Source organism: Oncorhynchus kisutch, linkage group LG19, assembly GCF_002021735.2.
Source record: "Oncorhynchus kisutch isolate 150728-3 linkage group LG19, Okis_V2, whole genome shotgun sequence".
In the NCBI taxonomy this organism is placed as follows: domain Eukaryota; kingdom Metazoa; phylum Chordata; class Actinopteri; order Salmoniformes; family Salmonidae; genus Oncorhynchus; species Oncorhynchus kisutch.
The window spans coordinates 1546244-1563960 of NC_034192.2; the positions used below are offsets into that span (position 1 = coordinate 1546244).

General features: G+C 41.6%; 1 protein-coding gene across 1 annotated transcript in view; it reads left to right on the plus strand.

The window, feature by feature from the left end:
- The window catches only part of LOC109883886 (leucine-rich repeat protein soc-2 homolog), a 24891-nt gene continuing 7174 nt past the window's right edge, over positions 1–17717 (plus strand). The window contains exons 1-2 of the mRNA XM_031797481.1: positions 1–245; positions 5335–5533. Of these exons, the coding sequence (XP_031653341.1) occupies positions 5342–5533 (192 nt within the window). The 5' untranslated portion in view covers positions 1–245; positions 5335–5341. The remainder of the gene's footprint in view (positions 246–5334; positions 5534–17717) is intronic.

The window sequence follows — 17717 nt, forward strand, 5'->3', positions numbered from 1 at the left end:
AGTGCCTACCTTCACACACACAAGGAAGGGCACACTGCTCTGGTCTGCCAGAGCACACACACACCTACACACACCTACACTTACACACCTATACACACCTACACACACCCACACATACACACCTATACACACCCACACTCTCTCTTCCCGGCACCCTGAGCAACCTCTCACCATTGGCCAGGTCCCCTAGCCCTCAGCATCTCCATCACGGCTGAAGGGACCATTCAAGAAAACAGGAGACAGAGGTAAGCCTTCTGGGTGCTATCTTCACTATGGGCTATGGGTTTTAGTAAGGCACTAGCAAAATGAACCCCTCTAAGAAGTGCTGTTCACAGGGGTTTGTGCAGTGCATGGACACGTTGGCTAATTGCTGATAGAGGTTTTGATATTCCATTTTTTTTCATTGCTTTGGGATTTGAACATCTATTCTTGGTTTGGATGTCTAGTGTCTGATCATATCAAGTAAATATATTTATTTATTTATTAAGTGTTTCCCTATTTCTTGCTTAGTGCACAACTGGCTTGGTAATTGTGGTGACAGCAGGGGACTTCGAAGAGTAGAGACGGCACTTTTGACACGTCCTCAATTGGGACCTTAACATTTGATCCGATGTCAAATTTCATACTGAACAGAGCAGTGGTTGACGTACTTTTTAGGGATGAAGTTACTCACGTTCTTGATTGGATCCTTTAATTGGATTGTTAGCGCGTTGTACCAAGTGTTTTGATCTCTTCTAGTAACCATTGTGGTGACGGGGAAATTGGCACCCTGGATTGGAATCAGCAGGTTGAAGAGATTGGAGATATTATATTTGGCAATGGGTCTATTCATATTTTGATCTAGTAACACTGGGTAAATTTTGCCTGAATTTCAATTTACAGTGATTGATTGTACTTTTGGCTCTTCAGTTTTGCACAAATTAGTCTCACTGCTAATTTTGTGTATGTAAGTCTGTCAAAAATAAATCTGCTTCCGGCTATCACTGAATATCAGGAATGTCCAACGCACAGCCAAGCAAAACACAGAGGCAGTCTGTAGGCTGCACACACTCACACACACACTGTGTGCTGTGATGGCGTGTATAAAAGCAAGCCTCTGTCTTTAGTATAGTCCCTCTTTCACCGTTGACATGCGTTGTCATGGTTTCATGACATTATGAAAACTGACAGATTCCAGACCTTTCTCTATGCACCAATAAAAAGTAGAAAGTGTGCTGTAATAAATAGCAGAGGTATGAAACCACATTTAGATGGCTCTCTACCTCATATCAACAAAAAATGGATTAATGACTAAAGCTGTAAGCTGTTTTGTTTTATTTTAATCGGCACTCATCCCAAAAATAGAGGCTCAATGTTCTTTCTGAAAGATAGGTGTGTTAGCTGTGTGTGTGTCTCTGTGAGTGTGGTGTTTGTGTGAGTCAGTGTTTAAGTGTGTGTGTCTGCAAGTGTGTGTGTGCGCATTGAATGAAGGTTTTCCTTGCAGTCGTAACTCACTGCCATCCTGTCCACAAACCTCGGTGGAATTTCGAGTGTGAGTGCTGAGACAGGCCGGGAAGTGGACTCATAAAGAACCTCTGTGAAGGCCGAGGAGGCGAGTCAGCTCTCTCTCTCTCTCTCTCTCTCTCTCTCTCTCTCACACAGTGATATTTTCCCTCACTCTCTCCAGCTAACCCTGAGGGCCAGTGCCTCATCCACGTCTCTCGCACTCCTCTCTCTCTCCCCTCGCTCTCCGTTTCCCTGCCGGCCTAGAGGACTCTCTCTCTCCCCTCGCTCTCCGTTTCCCTGCCGGCCTAGAGGACTCTCTCTCTCTTCCCTCGCTCTCCATTTCCCTGCCGGCCTAGAGGACTCTCTCTCTTCCCTCGCTCTCCGTTTCCCTGCCGACCTAGAGGACTCCCTCTCTCTCCTCTCGTTTTCCAGGGCCTTTTTTGACCGGCCTGTTTCAGTTCAGTCCAAAGTCAGGCCCTGTGTTACTGTAGAGGCTGCACTCACAAGTTGCTGTCTGGTCCTTCTACACATTACAGGATGTAGCTGTCAATGATCTACTGAACATCATTTAGACTGGCCTTTTCTTTTTCTGGGCTCAGTATCAACTTCACAGCCAACAGTCAGTCTGGAATTGACCATTTTTATTTTAGTGTCCAGAGATAGTCCTTTATAACCTACAGATGGTCGTGTCAGACATTGTTACTGTTTGTTTGCAGTACGTGGGGAATTAAGTACGAAGACTAGCATCAATGCTTTCTTCCAAGGAGGTGGTGAGAGAGTGCGAGAGAGAGAGAGAGAGAGAGAGAGAGAGAGAGTGAGAGAGAGAGAGAGAGAGAGAGAGAGAGAGAGAGAGAGAGAGAGAGAGAGAGAGGGAGAGGGAGAGGGAGAGGGAGAGAAAGACGTCTGACTCCGAGTTTTCTGCACAACAAGCGGAAAAGCAACCAAAACTTCTTATGATAACATAGTCAAAATGTTGTGACATATTCTAGTAGGGAATAAAAAACAATAGTAGTAAGACAAAATGCCCCAAAAATGAACAAGGGGAAACAACCCATATTTAGCATCACCTTGTAAACCAATGTGTTGGGAAGATTCAGCAAAAAAACATGTTCCCACAACACCACTGAATATAATTGTAGGTACAGCAGCATTTACCAGATCAACTCTGACCCTTCACCTTTGACACACCACAGGCAGCCAATGATTAAAACCAAGATGGCCACCACCTCTTACAACAGTGCGCTCGGGATTTAAGGAAGGAGGTTTCAGGGGAATTTGGAGTACTCATATTTCATCTATTTGGGCTACCTGCACCTTGGTAATGAATATTGAATTCCCTGACCTCAAAAGTGTGTTCTACCAACCAAACGTCCAAACCGGACTCACATCACACCCATGCAGTTGGTAACGGAGTGATGCTGAGACTCTTTCAAATCTGTCATACAAAAACCAATGACTGCAAAGTTAAACAAACCATATGCACAAGGACTACTTTTAATGATTTCCACACAACAACAGGAAACCTTTACTAGAAGAACATTGCAGATGCAACATTTGTTAACAACGACTGTTTGTGCTGTTGGTGCCGCCATTCTGTTACCAAAGTTCTTCAAGTAAATGTGTTTTTGTAAAGAAAAATCTGTGTAAATTGTTATAAGTCATCCAATGAGTTGTACGGTTTGTTTAACTTTACAATTACTGGTTTTTGTTTGACATACATTTTCGTCTCAGCATCACTCTGTTACCATGAAATTCCCCTGCAGGTACTGTAACATGGGCAAATAAATCCTTTTCCTTTGGATATGATTGGTTTCCGTGGCTATTAGAGCTGTATCTAATGCAGAGATGTGACTTTCCAATGTGTGTGTTGGCGCTCTGAAATTCAAAGGCTTGTATATACAGTATATGCATTGTAGGAAGGCCATGACATTTAGTGAAGCAATAACAAAGACATTTGTGACTTCCTTTGTTGCCTCTGAAGATTGGGGATGGATGATACAGCCGTTGCCATACACACTACCAGTCAAAAGTTTTAGAACACCTACTCATTCAAAGGTTTGTCTTTATTTGAACTATTTTCTACATTGTAGAATAATAGTGAAGACACCAAAACTATGAAATAACACATATGGAATCATGTACTAACCAAAAAAGTGTTAAACAAATCCAAATATATTTTATTTTATCTTCAAATAGCCACCCTTTGCCTTGATGACAGCTTTGCACACTCTTGGCATTCTCTCAACCAGCTTTACCTGGAATGCTTTTCCAGCTATTTTGAAGGAGATCCCACATATGCTGAGCACTTGTTGGCTGCTTTTCCTTCACTCTGCGGTCTGACTCATCCCAAACCATCTCAATTTGGTTGAGGTTGGAGGGTTGTGGAGGCCAGGTCATCTGATGCAGCACTTCATCACTCTCCTTCTTAGTCAAATAGCCCTTACACAGCCTGGAGGTGTGTTGGGTCATTGTCTTGTTGAAAAACAAATGATAGTCCCACTGAGCACAAATCAGATGGGATGGCGTATCGCTGCAGAATGCTGTGGTAGCCATGCTGGTTAAGTGTGCCTCGAATTCTAAATAAATCACAGACAGTGTCACCAGCAAAGCACCTCTACAACATAACACCTCCTCCTCCAAGCTTTACGGTGGGAAATACACATGCGGAGATCATCTGTTCACCCACACAGCGTCTCACAAAGACACGGCGGTTGGACCCAAAAATCTCTAATTTGGACACCAGACCAAAGGACAAATTTCCACTGGTCTTATTGTCCATTGCTCGTGTTTTTTAGTCCAAGCAAGTCTCTTCTGATTATTGGTGTCCTTGAGTAGTGGTTTCTTTGCAGCAATTCGACCATGATTCACACAGTCTCCTCTGAACAGATGATGTTGAGATGTGTCTGTTACTTGAACTCTGTGAAGCATTTATTTGGATTGCAATTTGTTCATTAGAGGCTGTTAACTCTAATGAACTTATTCTCTGCAGCAGAGGTAACTCTGGGTCTTCATTTCCTGTGGTGGTCCTCATGAGAGCCAGTTTCATCGCAGCGCTTGATGGTTTTTGTGACTGCCCTTGAAGACATTTTTAAAGTTCTTGAAATGTTCAGTATTGACTGACCTTCATGTTTTAAAGTATTGGACTGTCATTTCTCTTTGCTTATTTGAGCTTCTTGCTGTTCTTGTTGACATATGGACTTGGTCTTTTACCAAATAGGGCCAACTTCTGTATATGCTCAAACACGTTAAGAAGAAATTCCACAAATGATCTTTTAAGAAGACACACCTGTTAATTGATATGCATTCCAGGTGACTACCTCACAAAGCTGGTAGAGAGAATGCCAAGAGTGTGCAAATCTGTCATCAAGGCAAAGGGTGGCTATTTGAAGAATCTCAAATATAAAATATATTTAGAATATATTATATTTAACACATTTTGGGTTATTACATTATTCAATATGTGTTATTTCATAGTGTTGATGTCTTCACTATTATTCTACTATGTAGAAAATAGTAAAAATTAAGAAAATCCCTTCAATGAGTAGGTGTTAAAAATTTTGACTGGTAGTGTAAATGGTAGTGTAAATGGTAGTGTAAATGGTAGTGTAAATGGTAGTGTAAATGCTCACTACTTTCTTATGGTTGGTTCATAAGATTATGCTAATGTTTGAATCTAAGTCTGAATCAAATAACATATACTGAAGGTTTAATCAACATGTCTTCTTTGTGTACTATGAACGCTTCATCCAAATGTTTCTTTATCAGTGTTCAGGTTGGGTTCAGGGTTCATGATCTCGCTCTCTGTGTTCAGTGCTTGGTTGACATGTCTCTCTCGTCCTGTGTTTCCAGGTGGACTATGAGGATGTTGGAGGGGCTCATACTGGGACTCTTCGTCCTCAACGCAGTGGTGGCCAACCCCAGATTTGCCCGGCAGGTGGAATTAGACACGTACGACAGCGCCAACTATGATGTGGATCTAGAAAACTTGAATTTGGAGAATCCGGATGTCGATGGTTATGAAGATGGACTGACTATTGACGAACCTCAGGTAAGATACTGGGGGGAAATTGGAGGGATGGGTGACGGAGATGCTGAGATTTGACCTCAGACCCTGTTTGAACATTCTAAGAACGTATCCCTCTATCCACACGTCCTTGAAGCATTCACCAATCAGTGTGATAGGTAAAATAATCAAGCAGAAGACGTACTTTAGCTTACACTGACTCACTTATGACAGGTCGGTGACAGAGGAAGGAACCTCACATCACAGACATCCTATGAAGGTGAATGTATTACTTAGAATTTTGTACATTGTACGTATCACATTACTGTTTTGCCTTGGTTGATATTGCCTGCACTTTGCTAGCTCCATTTCCTGACTCAGACGTCAATGTCAAAGTGCCATGTAAGTTGGTGGATAAAGCATTGATCTTGTGGAAGATGGCGTGTTAATTCGTTGATGGGGACTTATCATGGCTTTACACCCCACAGTATCCTGAGCCTCGATGATGGAATCTGCATTACTGAAACATTGGAAGAGTTCGAGACCCAAGGACTTGGGACTATATGTTTTTATCTGCAAAATGTATCGTTTTGAGATCATTTGTATTTTCAAGTCCCAGATCTCAGAACTGTTTTGTGATGTCTTCCTCTTTCATGACTCAATAAGTATACAGTCATACAATTATTTTTGACTGACAACCCAGCATTGTGTGATTGGATTGCATATAGAACTTTATAGCACCAAATGGACAGCTGTTTGAGCAGATAGAACCTTCAGATGTTTGTATTATATTGTCAATTTACTTGTAAAAGACCACTTAAAGAGCAACTCTATGTGAATTTAAAAAAAAGTGGACCAAAATGTCAGATAGAACCTCACAAGTTTTCCTGCTTATTAGTTTGAATGCTCATGGCTGACTGTAGTTTTCAACACTTGTCACTTTGGCCCAATTCCATGTATCCCTTTCCTCCCCCTTCTCTCCAAACTGCACTCGTTCACTCCCCCCTCAAGGATTGATTGGCACCGATGGATTGTACTGTATGCATGGACTGAAACTAGGGAGTCTTGAATGTTTTTGAGAGACATCTTTTTAACTCTTCTATGAAGAGCAATGGTTGAAGGGAGACGTTGAGTTTTGAGTTGCGTGGGATTAGAGGTTCCATGCTTCTCAACTCTGATTATTAGATTACATCTAGGGCTATTACAGCCGTGTAGCATTCGGAGTCAAATACTACCGTTGCTGTGTCTGTAGACAAGACTTGATGGGCTCAGTGAACATTTTTCCTCAGCTACAATGTCTTCAGACAGAGAATAATGCATACAATGACATTTTATTAATCTATGTCGAAAATCTTCTTTATCGTTAGTCAGAGTCAGGTACTCAATTTCCCTCTGAAAGCAGGTGTATTTCCCCCCCTTTGGGATTAGATTGTAGACTACAAACAATACTGTTGGTCTTGTGTTGGTTTATCAATGTGTATTTGATATCATAACTTTTTTTTCTCTAATGAGAGTGATTCGAATTTGATGAGTTTTGCAGATTTTGTTATCTCAGAGAATGTTCTAATGGCTCAGTTTGATGGAGGAAGGTGATGTTAATGCAGAGTGTGTGTGCGTGTGTGTATGTGGGCGTGTGTGCATGTGCATGTGAGCGTGTGTGCATTTATGCATGTGTGTTGCTTCGGATAATCACTTGTTAAATTACCACATTTTTATTTCAAGCAATTACATCTAATTAAATCTAATTTACATTGGCCCAATTAAAACTCTTCTTCTCAAAATAAACAGGACAGATGGAGTATAGACCATAGGATCCAAAAGCCTTGCATACAATGCAATTGTCAGACTCAAGTACTCAATCTGACTCTGAAAGCAGGTGCATCTTTCCCCGCTTTGTGTTTACTACTTGGTTGGTTCTGGGTTTATTATCCAGTTCCTCGTGATGCCATTTTGCATGGTCAAACCCTTCATCCACAATAGGGGGCAGGCCCTATAGCTTGCCGTTACCACCTGGATAGTTATGCCTATGTGTCAGTTAGATCAGTTATTTATCAACGTTACAAAACGAGACATCTGATTTACTGTCACTGCTGGTTTAAACTGGCCATTTTTCAGAATATTTCAAACTGCCTGTGGGGAGAAGAAAAAAATGCATGAAAATATTGTGCTTGTGTGTTGGGGCTGGGGGGTAGAGAGGGGGGGGTTAGATAGAAATGTATGCATTGAGCAATACAGCTGTATCATATGTGGCCGTGATTGGGAGTGTCACGACTTCCACCGAAGTCGTTTCCTCTCCTTGTTCAGGCGGTGTTAGGCGGTCGGCGTCACCGGGCTTCTAGCCATTGTCAATCTACTTTTCATTTTCCATTTGTTTTGTCTTGTATTCTTACACACCTGGTTTCCATTTCCATCATTAATTGTTGTGTATTTAACCCTCTGTTCCCCCCATGTCCTTGTGTGGAATTGTTTGTTTGTAAGTGCTTGTACACTATGTTACTGGTGCGCATCGGGTTTTGTACCCATGTAGGTTCTTTTTGTATTGCCGTGGGTTTTGTAATTAAACTGCTCCGGCTATTACCTATCTCTGACTATCTCTACCTATCTCTGCTCTCCTGCGTCTGACTTCACTGCCACCAGATCCGCAAGCCTTACAGGTCCCATAGGGCGGCGCACAATTGGCCCAGCGTCGTCCATGTTTGGCCGTCATTGTAAATGAGAATTTGTTCTTAACTGACTTGCCTAGTTAAATAAATGTTAAATAAAAATAAAATAAATAAATACAGCTGCAGGGTTCGAGCCTTTCAACTCACTTGCATACAATGTATTCATAAAGGGCTGGGGAAGGGATACAATTAGGATAGGAATGTAGCTACATTAAACATGGAACTAGTATGGCAAGTATGGATCAAAGTAAATGAGTGGCATTGCTGTTTGTGAGAGGTGTTAGTACCTTCTACAGTAGCCTGTAGATACTGATGGCCTATGTGGCAAAGGATATTATAGCCCTTGTTGTTAAGTTCAATTCTAACCCACATTTGGCCCAGGTCTGACATCGGCATGCTAAAATGGGCCAAACTGCTCTGTGCTAGCCAGAACCCAAAGGGTTTCAAGTGGGCCAGAGGGTTCTGTCGGACATTAAACAATCTGAACAATAAAAAGCACCCAAATGAGTCCAAAATGGCGGAACGAGGAGAGTGAGCAGAGAGAGCGCTGCCCATGCCAGAAGTAGCCTTCAACGGCCCAAGTTGGATGTGATGCAACTAGTCTGCAATGCAGGTTTGGACAGAGAACACTAAAACAGCCCATTTCAGCCAATGTTCCCGTTTATTTTCTTTTGTAACAAAGACACAATGCCAAAACGATGTCAAGCTGGCATGAGGCTCAACAGCGGGATCAGATTTTCGACTCGTTCCCCTTGAGCCAAATCATGTAAACTGAACCCGATGTGGTATGCCACCATCCAAGTCAGTCCCACAATCCAATGCACATTTGGCTATTATGACATGAGGGATCTGTGTACAAAACTATGTTGTAGTCGTTCATTAGTCTGCTGGGTTATCAATGTGCAATCTCAGAGAATGTTCTAATGGCTCAGTTTGATGGAGGAAGGTGATGTTAATGTATAGAGAGAGTGTGTGTGTGTGTGTGTGTGTGTGTGTGTGTGTGTGTGTGTGTGTGTGTGTGTGTGTGTGTTGTTTTGGATAATCCCATCTGTTAAATTACCACGTTTTATTTCAAGCAATTACATCTAATTACATCTCATTTACATCTCATTTACATTGTCCCAATTCAAACTCTTCTTCTCAGTATAAACAGGACAGATGGAGTATAGTGCATGTAATCCAAAAGCCTTGGAATGATTCAGGGGAAAGAGAAACTGATACAGGAGAAAACAAACCCTTGACAATAGTGTAGATAGAAGACAGGAAAAACTCCAGCAGTTCCCTTCAGACCTTCTCTTCAGTGGTGTGTGTGTGCTGGGGAAAATATACTCCAGATCGCTCTCACATGATTAACATTTTCAGTCCGATTATAGAATATTTGTTAGTGTGTGGCAGTGCTTGCCCTTGATACAGTTGGCTACTGAAGGGTGAGAGGGCAGATTTAGGAATAAGGATGTAGAGTGGGAAAGGGGATCATGCAGACTGGAAGGAGTCCTCCCTCACCAAGTCAGAGGAGACCCAATGATGATCTCTGCTTTCTCTTTCCAGCTCTCTATTGCCTTTCTTAATTCTGCAGCTCGCCTGACCCTAACCCTAAGAAGTGTCACACTTTTCTCCTGTAAACTGTAATCCAAGGCCAGAGTTACTGATCTGGTGCATTTAAAGCCCATTGCAGACAGTCCTAGGACAGGAGCAGACTTTGTTTAGAGCCTTGTAGAGTATGTGTCTGTTGTGAATAGGTCACATTGCATCAGCAACATGCAAATAGAAGCTTGTAATGCTCTCTTTGGTCTATTTAAATGGTACCTCTAAGCAGCTTCAGAAGAGCAGCTTTAGAGACAGGGGCCACTCGTGGAAAACAAGTGAAGTTATGTAGTAAAAATGCGTAGCTTTATTCTGTTTATAACTGATTGTTATTAGCCTCTAGTGGTGTCCTTAAAGATGTTAATACCAGACCTGGGTCAAATACAGCCAGGTATGGAAAATACTTTCAAATACTTGAACTGCACTTCATTTAGTTTTCCCGTTACAATAGAACCAATAGAATAATCCCAAAAGTTCACATTTCAAGTTAAATCAAGCTCATCTCAAATTTTACTTATAAATAGTTTAGCGAATTCTGATCTATACTGCAATTCCACATAAGATCCAGAAAGTTATTTTTTTAAATACAATCATTGCATATGCATTTAATTTATTACATCATAATACATGACAACTTTGCCATTGTTTCGGCAAATTTCTCAAATTAAAGTCTGTGGTGTTGCTTTGAAAACAAACAGACGTGTACCTCTGATCGCTCAGGTGACCTATGACCTTGTGATTGGCAGTTGCTGCATGTGGACAGGGATTAGTGTTATCGTCAATTTATAGGTCACGCATGCTGAACACGGGTCATCTGGGCACCACAAGTCCCTATTAGCCCACTTAGCTAAACCCTAAACGTGAGCCAAGTGTTTAAGTCCTCCGTCACGTGTAACTAGGTCACCAAACTTTATAGCAGAAAGCCTTTCAATGGACAGCGTATTGTAAACAAGCGCTCTGCAAAATGTTTTGATCTTACATAGATATTGTATTTCTTACCATTAGAATGCGTTAACTTGATGTCTTACCAAGGTAAATTATTTTAGTGCACTGGCAGGATTGAAACAAGTCTTGTATTTCCTGGGGAAGCAAAATCAACAAAAAAAAGTAAATGCATTTTCTGGGTGAGTGAGAGAAACTCAAAACAAGTCATGTTTACTTCCTTATCTCAATACAACAGAAAAATCTAGGTAAGATTGACATTTTTTGCTGTGTGGCTGCAATGTATCTTGTGTCATCATGAAGCCATCATTGAGCGAAGTTGGCCTTTGTAGAGAGGGGCAGTGGGCCCTGAGAAAGACACACAGAACATTACACAAAGGCAGATGGAATGTATGTCTACAGATGCACATGTGTGTACAGTCCCATATGCCTGCCATTGAAACCATACAGTGCATTCGGAAAGTAATCAGACCACTTGACTTTTTCCACATTTTGTTACGTTACAGCCTTATTCTAAAATGGATTAAATAGTTTTTTCCTCATGAATCTACACACAATACCCCATAATGACAAAGCAAAAACAGGTTTTTATAATTTTTTGCTAACTTATTCATTAAATTAAAAAAATTAAAAACACATTTACATAAGTATTCAGACCCTTTACTCAATAGTTTGTTGAAGCACCTTTGTCAGCGATTACAGTCTCGAGTCTTGGGTATGACGCTACAAGCTTGGCACACCTGTATTTGGGGAGTTTCTCCCATTCTTCTCTGCAGTTCCTCTCAAGCGCTGTAAGGTTGGATGGGGAGCGACTCTGCACAGCTATTGTCAGGTCTCTCCAGAGATGTTCGATCGGGTTCAAGTCCGGGCTTTGGCTGGGCCACTCAAGGACATTCAGAGACTTGTTCCGAAGCCACTCCTGCGTTGTCTTGGCTGTGTGCACTTAGGGTTGTTGTTCTGTTGGAAGGTGAAACTTTGCGTCTGTCTGAGGTCCTGAGTGCTCTGGAGCAGGTTTTCATCAAGGATCTCTCTGTACTTTGCTCCATTCATCTTTCCCTCAATCCTGACTAGTCTCCCAGTCCCTGATGCTTAAAACATCCCCACAGCATGATGCTGCCACCACCATGTTTCAATGTAGGGATGGTGCCAGGTTTCCTCCAGAAATGATGCTTGGCATTCAGGCCAAAGAGTTCATTCTTGGTTTCATCAGACCAGAGAATCTTGTTTCTCATGGTCTGAGAGTCTTTAGGTGCCTTTTGACAAACTCCAAGAGGGTGGTCATGTGCCTTTTACTGAGAAGTGGCTTCCATCTGGCCACTCTACCATAAAGGCTTGATTGGTGGAATGCTACAGAGATGCTTGTTCTCCCATCGCCACAGAGGAACTCTGGAGTTCTGTCAGAGTGACCATCGGATTCTTGGTCACCTCCCTGACCAAGGCCCTTCTCCCCCGATTGCTCAGTTTGGCCAGCTCTTGGAAGAGTCTTGGTGGTTCCAAACTTCTCCCAGAAGGATGAAGGCCACTGTGTTCTTGGGGACCTTCAATGCTGCAGACATTTTTTGGTACACTTCCCCAGATCTGTGCCGTGACACAATCCTGTCTCGGAGCTCTATGGACAATTCTTTCGACCTCATGGATTGTTTTTTTCTATGACATGCATTGTCAACTGTGGGACCTTATATAGACAGGTGTGTACCTTTCCAAATCATGTCCAATCGATTGAATTTACCACAGGTGCACTCCAATCAAATTGTAGAAACATCTCAAAGGATTATGAATGGAAACAGGATGCACCTGAGCTCAATTTCGAGTCTCATAGCAAAGGGTCTGAATACTTATGTTGACATAGCAAAGGGTCTGAATACTTATGTTGACATAGCAAAGGGTCTGAATACTGATGTTGACATAGCAAAGGGTCTGAATACTGATGTTGACATAGCAAAGGGTCTGAATACTGATGTTGACATAGCAAAGGGTCTGAATACTGATGTTGACATAGCAAAGGGTCTGAATACTGATGTTGACATAGCAAAGGGTCTGAATACTGATGTTGACATAGCAAAGGGTCTGAATACTGATGTTGACATAGCAAAGGGTCTGAATACTGATGTTGACATAGCAAAGGGTCTGAATACTGATGTTGACATAGCAAAGGGTCTGAATACTGATGTTGACATAGCAAAGGGTCTGAATACTGATGTTGACATAGCAAAGGGTCTGAATACTGATGTTGACATAGCAAAGGGTCTGAATACTGATGTTGACATAGCAAAGGGTCTGAATACTGATGTTGACATAGCAAAGGGTCTGAATACTGATGTTGACATAGCAAAGGGTCTGAATACTGATGTTGACATAGCAAAGGGTCTGAATACTGATGTTGACATAGCAAAGGGTCTGAATACTGATGTTGACATAGCAAAGGGTCTGAATACTGATGTTGACATAGCAAAGGGTCTGAATACTGATGTTGACATAGCAAAGGGTCTGAATACTGATGTTGACATAGCAAAGGGTCTGAATACTGATGTTGACATAGCAAAGGGTCTGAATACTGATGTTGACATAGCAAAGGGTCTGAATACTGATGTTGACATAGCAAAGGGTCTGAATACTGATGTTGACATAGCAAAGGGTCTGAATACTGATGTTGACATAGCAAAGGGTCTGAATACTGATGTTGACATAGCAAAGGGTCTGAATACTGATGTTGACATAGCAAAGGGTCTGAATACTGATGTAAATAAGGTCTTTTCTTTTCTTTTTTTATTGTACATCTGCTAAAAATTCCACACCAAAAAAAGCTTTTTCATTATGGGGTATTGTGTATAGATTGATGAGAAAAAAAATATTGAATGAATTTTAGAATAAGGCTGTAATGTAACAAAATGTGAAACAACGGAAGGGGTACGAATACTTCCCGAATGCACTGTATTTGTTTAAAATTCTTGTTTATTTGTAAAGAAGCACTTTCCAACATACCAATTCACCCCTATGTGCATGGAGTACCAATACACATATTCTAAAGTTATTCATCCCATTTGCCGGTTTTGGGTTCCATTGTATATCTTCTTGGACCTAAACAAGCCTGATATTGTCTGACAACTAGAAGACTCCTCGACAAACCCATTTAGCCTCTTCCTGCACATTGTTTTAACTTACTGGTTTTATCTGTTCAAATAAACTACATCCAAATGGGTGATCATGTGTGGTATACACTCTGACAATGACCTAACATATAAACCATTCTGTGAGGCTAGGACCTTGTGGTAAATGGGACTCCTTGGTTGGTTTCGTGACATGTTTTAGGGTGTCACAGCTTGGTTTGGAAGAGTGGTGGTATTATGCATAGATCTCTCTAGAGTTGTGAAGTTTCTAAAGAGATGCATTGGCGAGACCTGAAAATAATATTTGTGAGTGAGCAAGAAGGCAGTGCTGCACAGAAAGATCTGTATGCTTCAAATCAGCTCCTCTATTTCACATTATGGAACTTCAAAACTCTCGCTCTGCACATTTTGTATTTCCACGTTGTTTCCCAGAGTTTTTTTTTTTGGGGGTAGCCAAGCTTTCGCCTCTCGTTTCCCCCGAGTTTGTATGTTTGCTTTTTGGGGGGAGGAGGAGGAGGAGGAGGGGCATCAGCAGCAAGCAAACTAACTCTGTGCAAGACTACTCAAAGGCCTACCTTGTTGTCTCCTAAACTCTGTCACTGCCAAACTCTCAAAAACGTGCATTTTCAATTTCATACCCATTCTACGTGGCTACGTTTACAAACGTCCCCATTTTACTGTACATGCCTTTCCTTGCATCTAAATGTGTATCTACTTTTAGGAATTTCATTATACAGCAACATACACTTTGTGGAGAGTTGCCTTTAGGTAAGTCTCAGGCTACCTCAGGTTAGGAATCTGTGGTGAGTTGCCTTTAGGTAAGTCTCAGGCTACCTCAGGTTAGGAATCTGTGGTGAGTTGCCTTTAGGTAAGTCTCAGGCTCCCTCAGGTTAGGAATCTGTGGTGAGTTGCCTTTAGGTAAGTCTCAGGCTACCTCAGGTTAGGAATCTGCCTGGCATGGAGTGAAAGTCGATGGACAGCTTCTCTCAACATTGGTTGAGAGTAGTGGAGTGAAATATGATTTTTTTTGCAGCTACCATGTGTCTCTTGGTTCCATAAGGACCATTCCCTCTTTTGGAAGATAGAATCAGCCCATGGGTGTAAGAGAGTCAAATATTACCTTTTGCACATTGTGGGGTTTCAGCGCCCCTATGTGGTTAATAACTGCATGGAATTACTCTGGTGGTTTGCTGAACAGCAAGGACAATGAAGGCAGGTACCCCTTGAAGTATCTATCACATTCTTAACATTAGTTGAGAGTAGATATTTCTTTATTGTCTGATTTTCAGATATTTGCTTTACATGCAAGAAAATGCACTGTGGTCAGGTGGCATAGGCCAGACATAACATCAAACAAACAAGAATGCACTGTGGTCAGGTGGCATAGGCCAGACATAACATCCTAGCCACCGTGCTTCTCCACCTGCATTGCTTGCTGTTTGGGGTTTTAGGCTGGGTTTCTGTACAGCACTTTGAGATATCAGCTGATGTACGAAGGGCTATATAAATAAATTTGATTTGATTTGATTTGATAACATCAAACAAACAAGAATGCACTGTGGTCAGGTGGCATAGGCCAGACATAACATCAAACAAACAAGAATGCACTGTGGTCAGGTGGCGTAGGCCAGACATAACATCAAACAAACAAGAATGCACTGTGGTCAGGTGGCGTAGGCCAGACATAACATCAAACAAACAAGAATGACAGTTCTTACCCCTCTCTTCCACATTACATAACATAGGAACATGTAGCTGTGGTCAGGTGGCGTAGGCCAGACATAACATCAAACAAGCAAGAATGCACTGTGGTCAGGTGGCGTAGGCCAGACATAACATCAAACAATCAAGAATGACAGTTCTTACCCCTTTCTTCCACATTACATAACATAGGAACATGTAGCTGTGGTCAGGTGGCGTAGGCCAGACATAACATCAAACAATCAAGAATGACAGTTCTTACCCCTTTCTTCCACATTACATAACATAGGAACATGTAGCTGTGGTCAGGTGGCGTAGGCCAGACATAACATCAAACAATCAAGAATTACAGTTCTTACCCCTTTCTTCCACATTACATAACATAGGAACATGTAGCTGTGGTCAGGTGGCGTAGGCCAGACATAACATCAAACAATCAAGAATGACAGTTCTTACCCCTTTCTTCCACATTACATAACATAGGAACATGTAGCTGTGGTCAGGTGGCGTAGGCCAGACATAACATCAAACAATCAAGAATGACAGTTCTTACCCCTTTCTTCCACATTACATAACATAGGAACATGTAGCTGTGTTGGAAGTGTTGCATTATGTTCATCTGTTTAGGAGGTGAGATGTATGGCTTAAAGCACAGTAGAAAGACGCAGTTGATATCATAACTGGTATTAAAACAATTAGTGTGTCGTGCTTTGCTGTGAGGCACTATCAGAACATACTATGGGGGCCCTCTTACAGCCAAAGACCGCTTCTGGGAAGTGTGCCGTTAGGATTTCAATATGACTTCTTGGCATTGCATAATTCTGCCGTCTGTTTGGTAAATTTGAGTCTAAATGCTTTGACCTTCTGACACACACACTCCTCATTGGGTTCTGAGGAGTGTGAGAACATGGAGAGGTGAAAGGTCAACAGACTGAGTTTAGGAGATTTTCTTTAGATGTAGGCCTACCATGTAGTGTGACTGTTTATTTGCTTTCTAAACAAACCAAACACCTGCTGTGGTCATCATTCCACATGAAACCCACAAACTGCTCATAAATGGCAAAATACCTCTTTACATTTTGTCATAGACAATCTCAACTGGGTTAGGTTTGACATGTTTCCAACATTTTCACACTGTAGCCATTCTAACTTTTCCATTTGCAATGGGTTCTTCCATTTTTCAGATTGTATGTACTGTCTGACTGTGATCCCTATGAGTATATCCTGTCACTTGACCCAGGAAGTGATTGTCACAGAGCATCCTACCAAGGCACCACTGCCATAGGTAAGCCTACTGTGCAGGTTATGCAGTTCCCAAGTTGAAATCCCACAATAGTCAATTATAGGGGAGATTCGGTATTTCACAAGTTGTCAAATGGTTCGTCACACTGAAAAGGTATTTTTAAAGAAAACAAATCATGGATTAGGGTTTTCCCTAATCCATAGACTACTTTCAGGGTGAGGAAGTTTCTTACATTAAATTGTAAAATACTGAACTTCCACTTTAATGAAAATTATGTTTAATTTTTAGAGGACGTTCCTATTGTATAGTGACGAAAAGTTGGTTTGTGCCACACCTGTGATGTTTGAACTGATGCTCACTATCCTGTTAATTTTGACCAAACATTTTACAGTTATGTTTACAAACCAACAGACCGTGGAGAATGTGGTAACAGTGAAAAATCAGTAATAAAATATCTGTAAAACAGGGTGAGAATAGTCTTGTTTCCTTGGTTGGAAGGTGGAGTTTCCCTACTAAAAACACGTTCTGTTGTGCCTTTACCCAGATTGCACTTGTATTCTTCTATCATCTCAGTTTGTGGTCCAAAATTGTACCCAGACATTTGTATCCACATTTTCCAATTCCTGGCCGGGATTTTTTTTTTTGGGGGGGGGGCAACCCTTGAGGGTCTTCCTCAAATCAATATTCATGTCCTCAATTTTTTTTCAACATTCACCTGTAGATAGGAAGCAATATACCAAGTCTTCCACTACTTGGCCATTACCAGTGTCATGATCATTTAGGAGGTTTATCATGTCTGAGTCACCTGCATACACAATGATGTGTCTCCGTTCCTGGTTGCTTCTTCAGTCATCTGTTTATAAATGGTAGAGGTGAAACAGCATAGCCCTGAGGTGCCCCTTTTATGCCACACCTGTGAATGACTGATACTATAACTGTCTTCTATTCTCTCTGAACAGTAGAAGTCAGGATGTCTAGAAGTCCTCGTG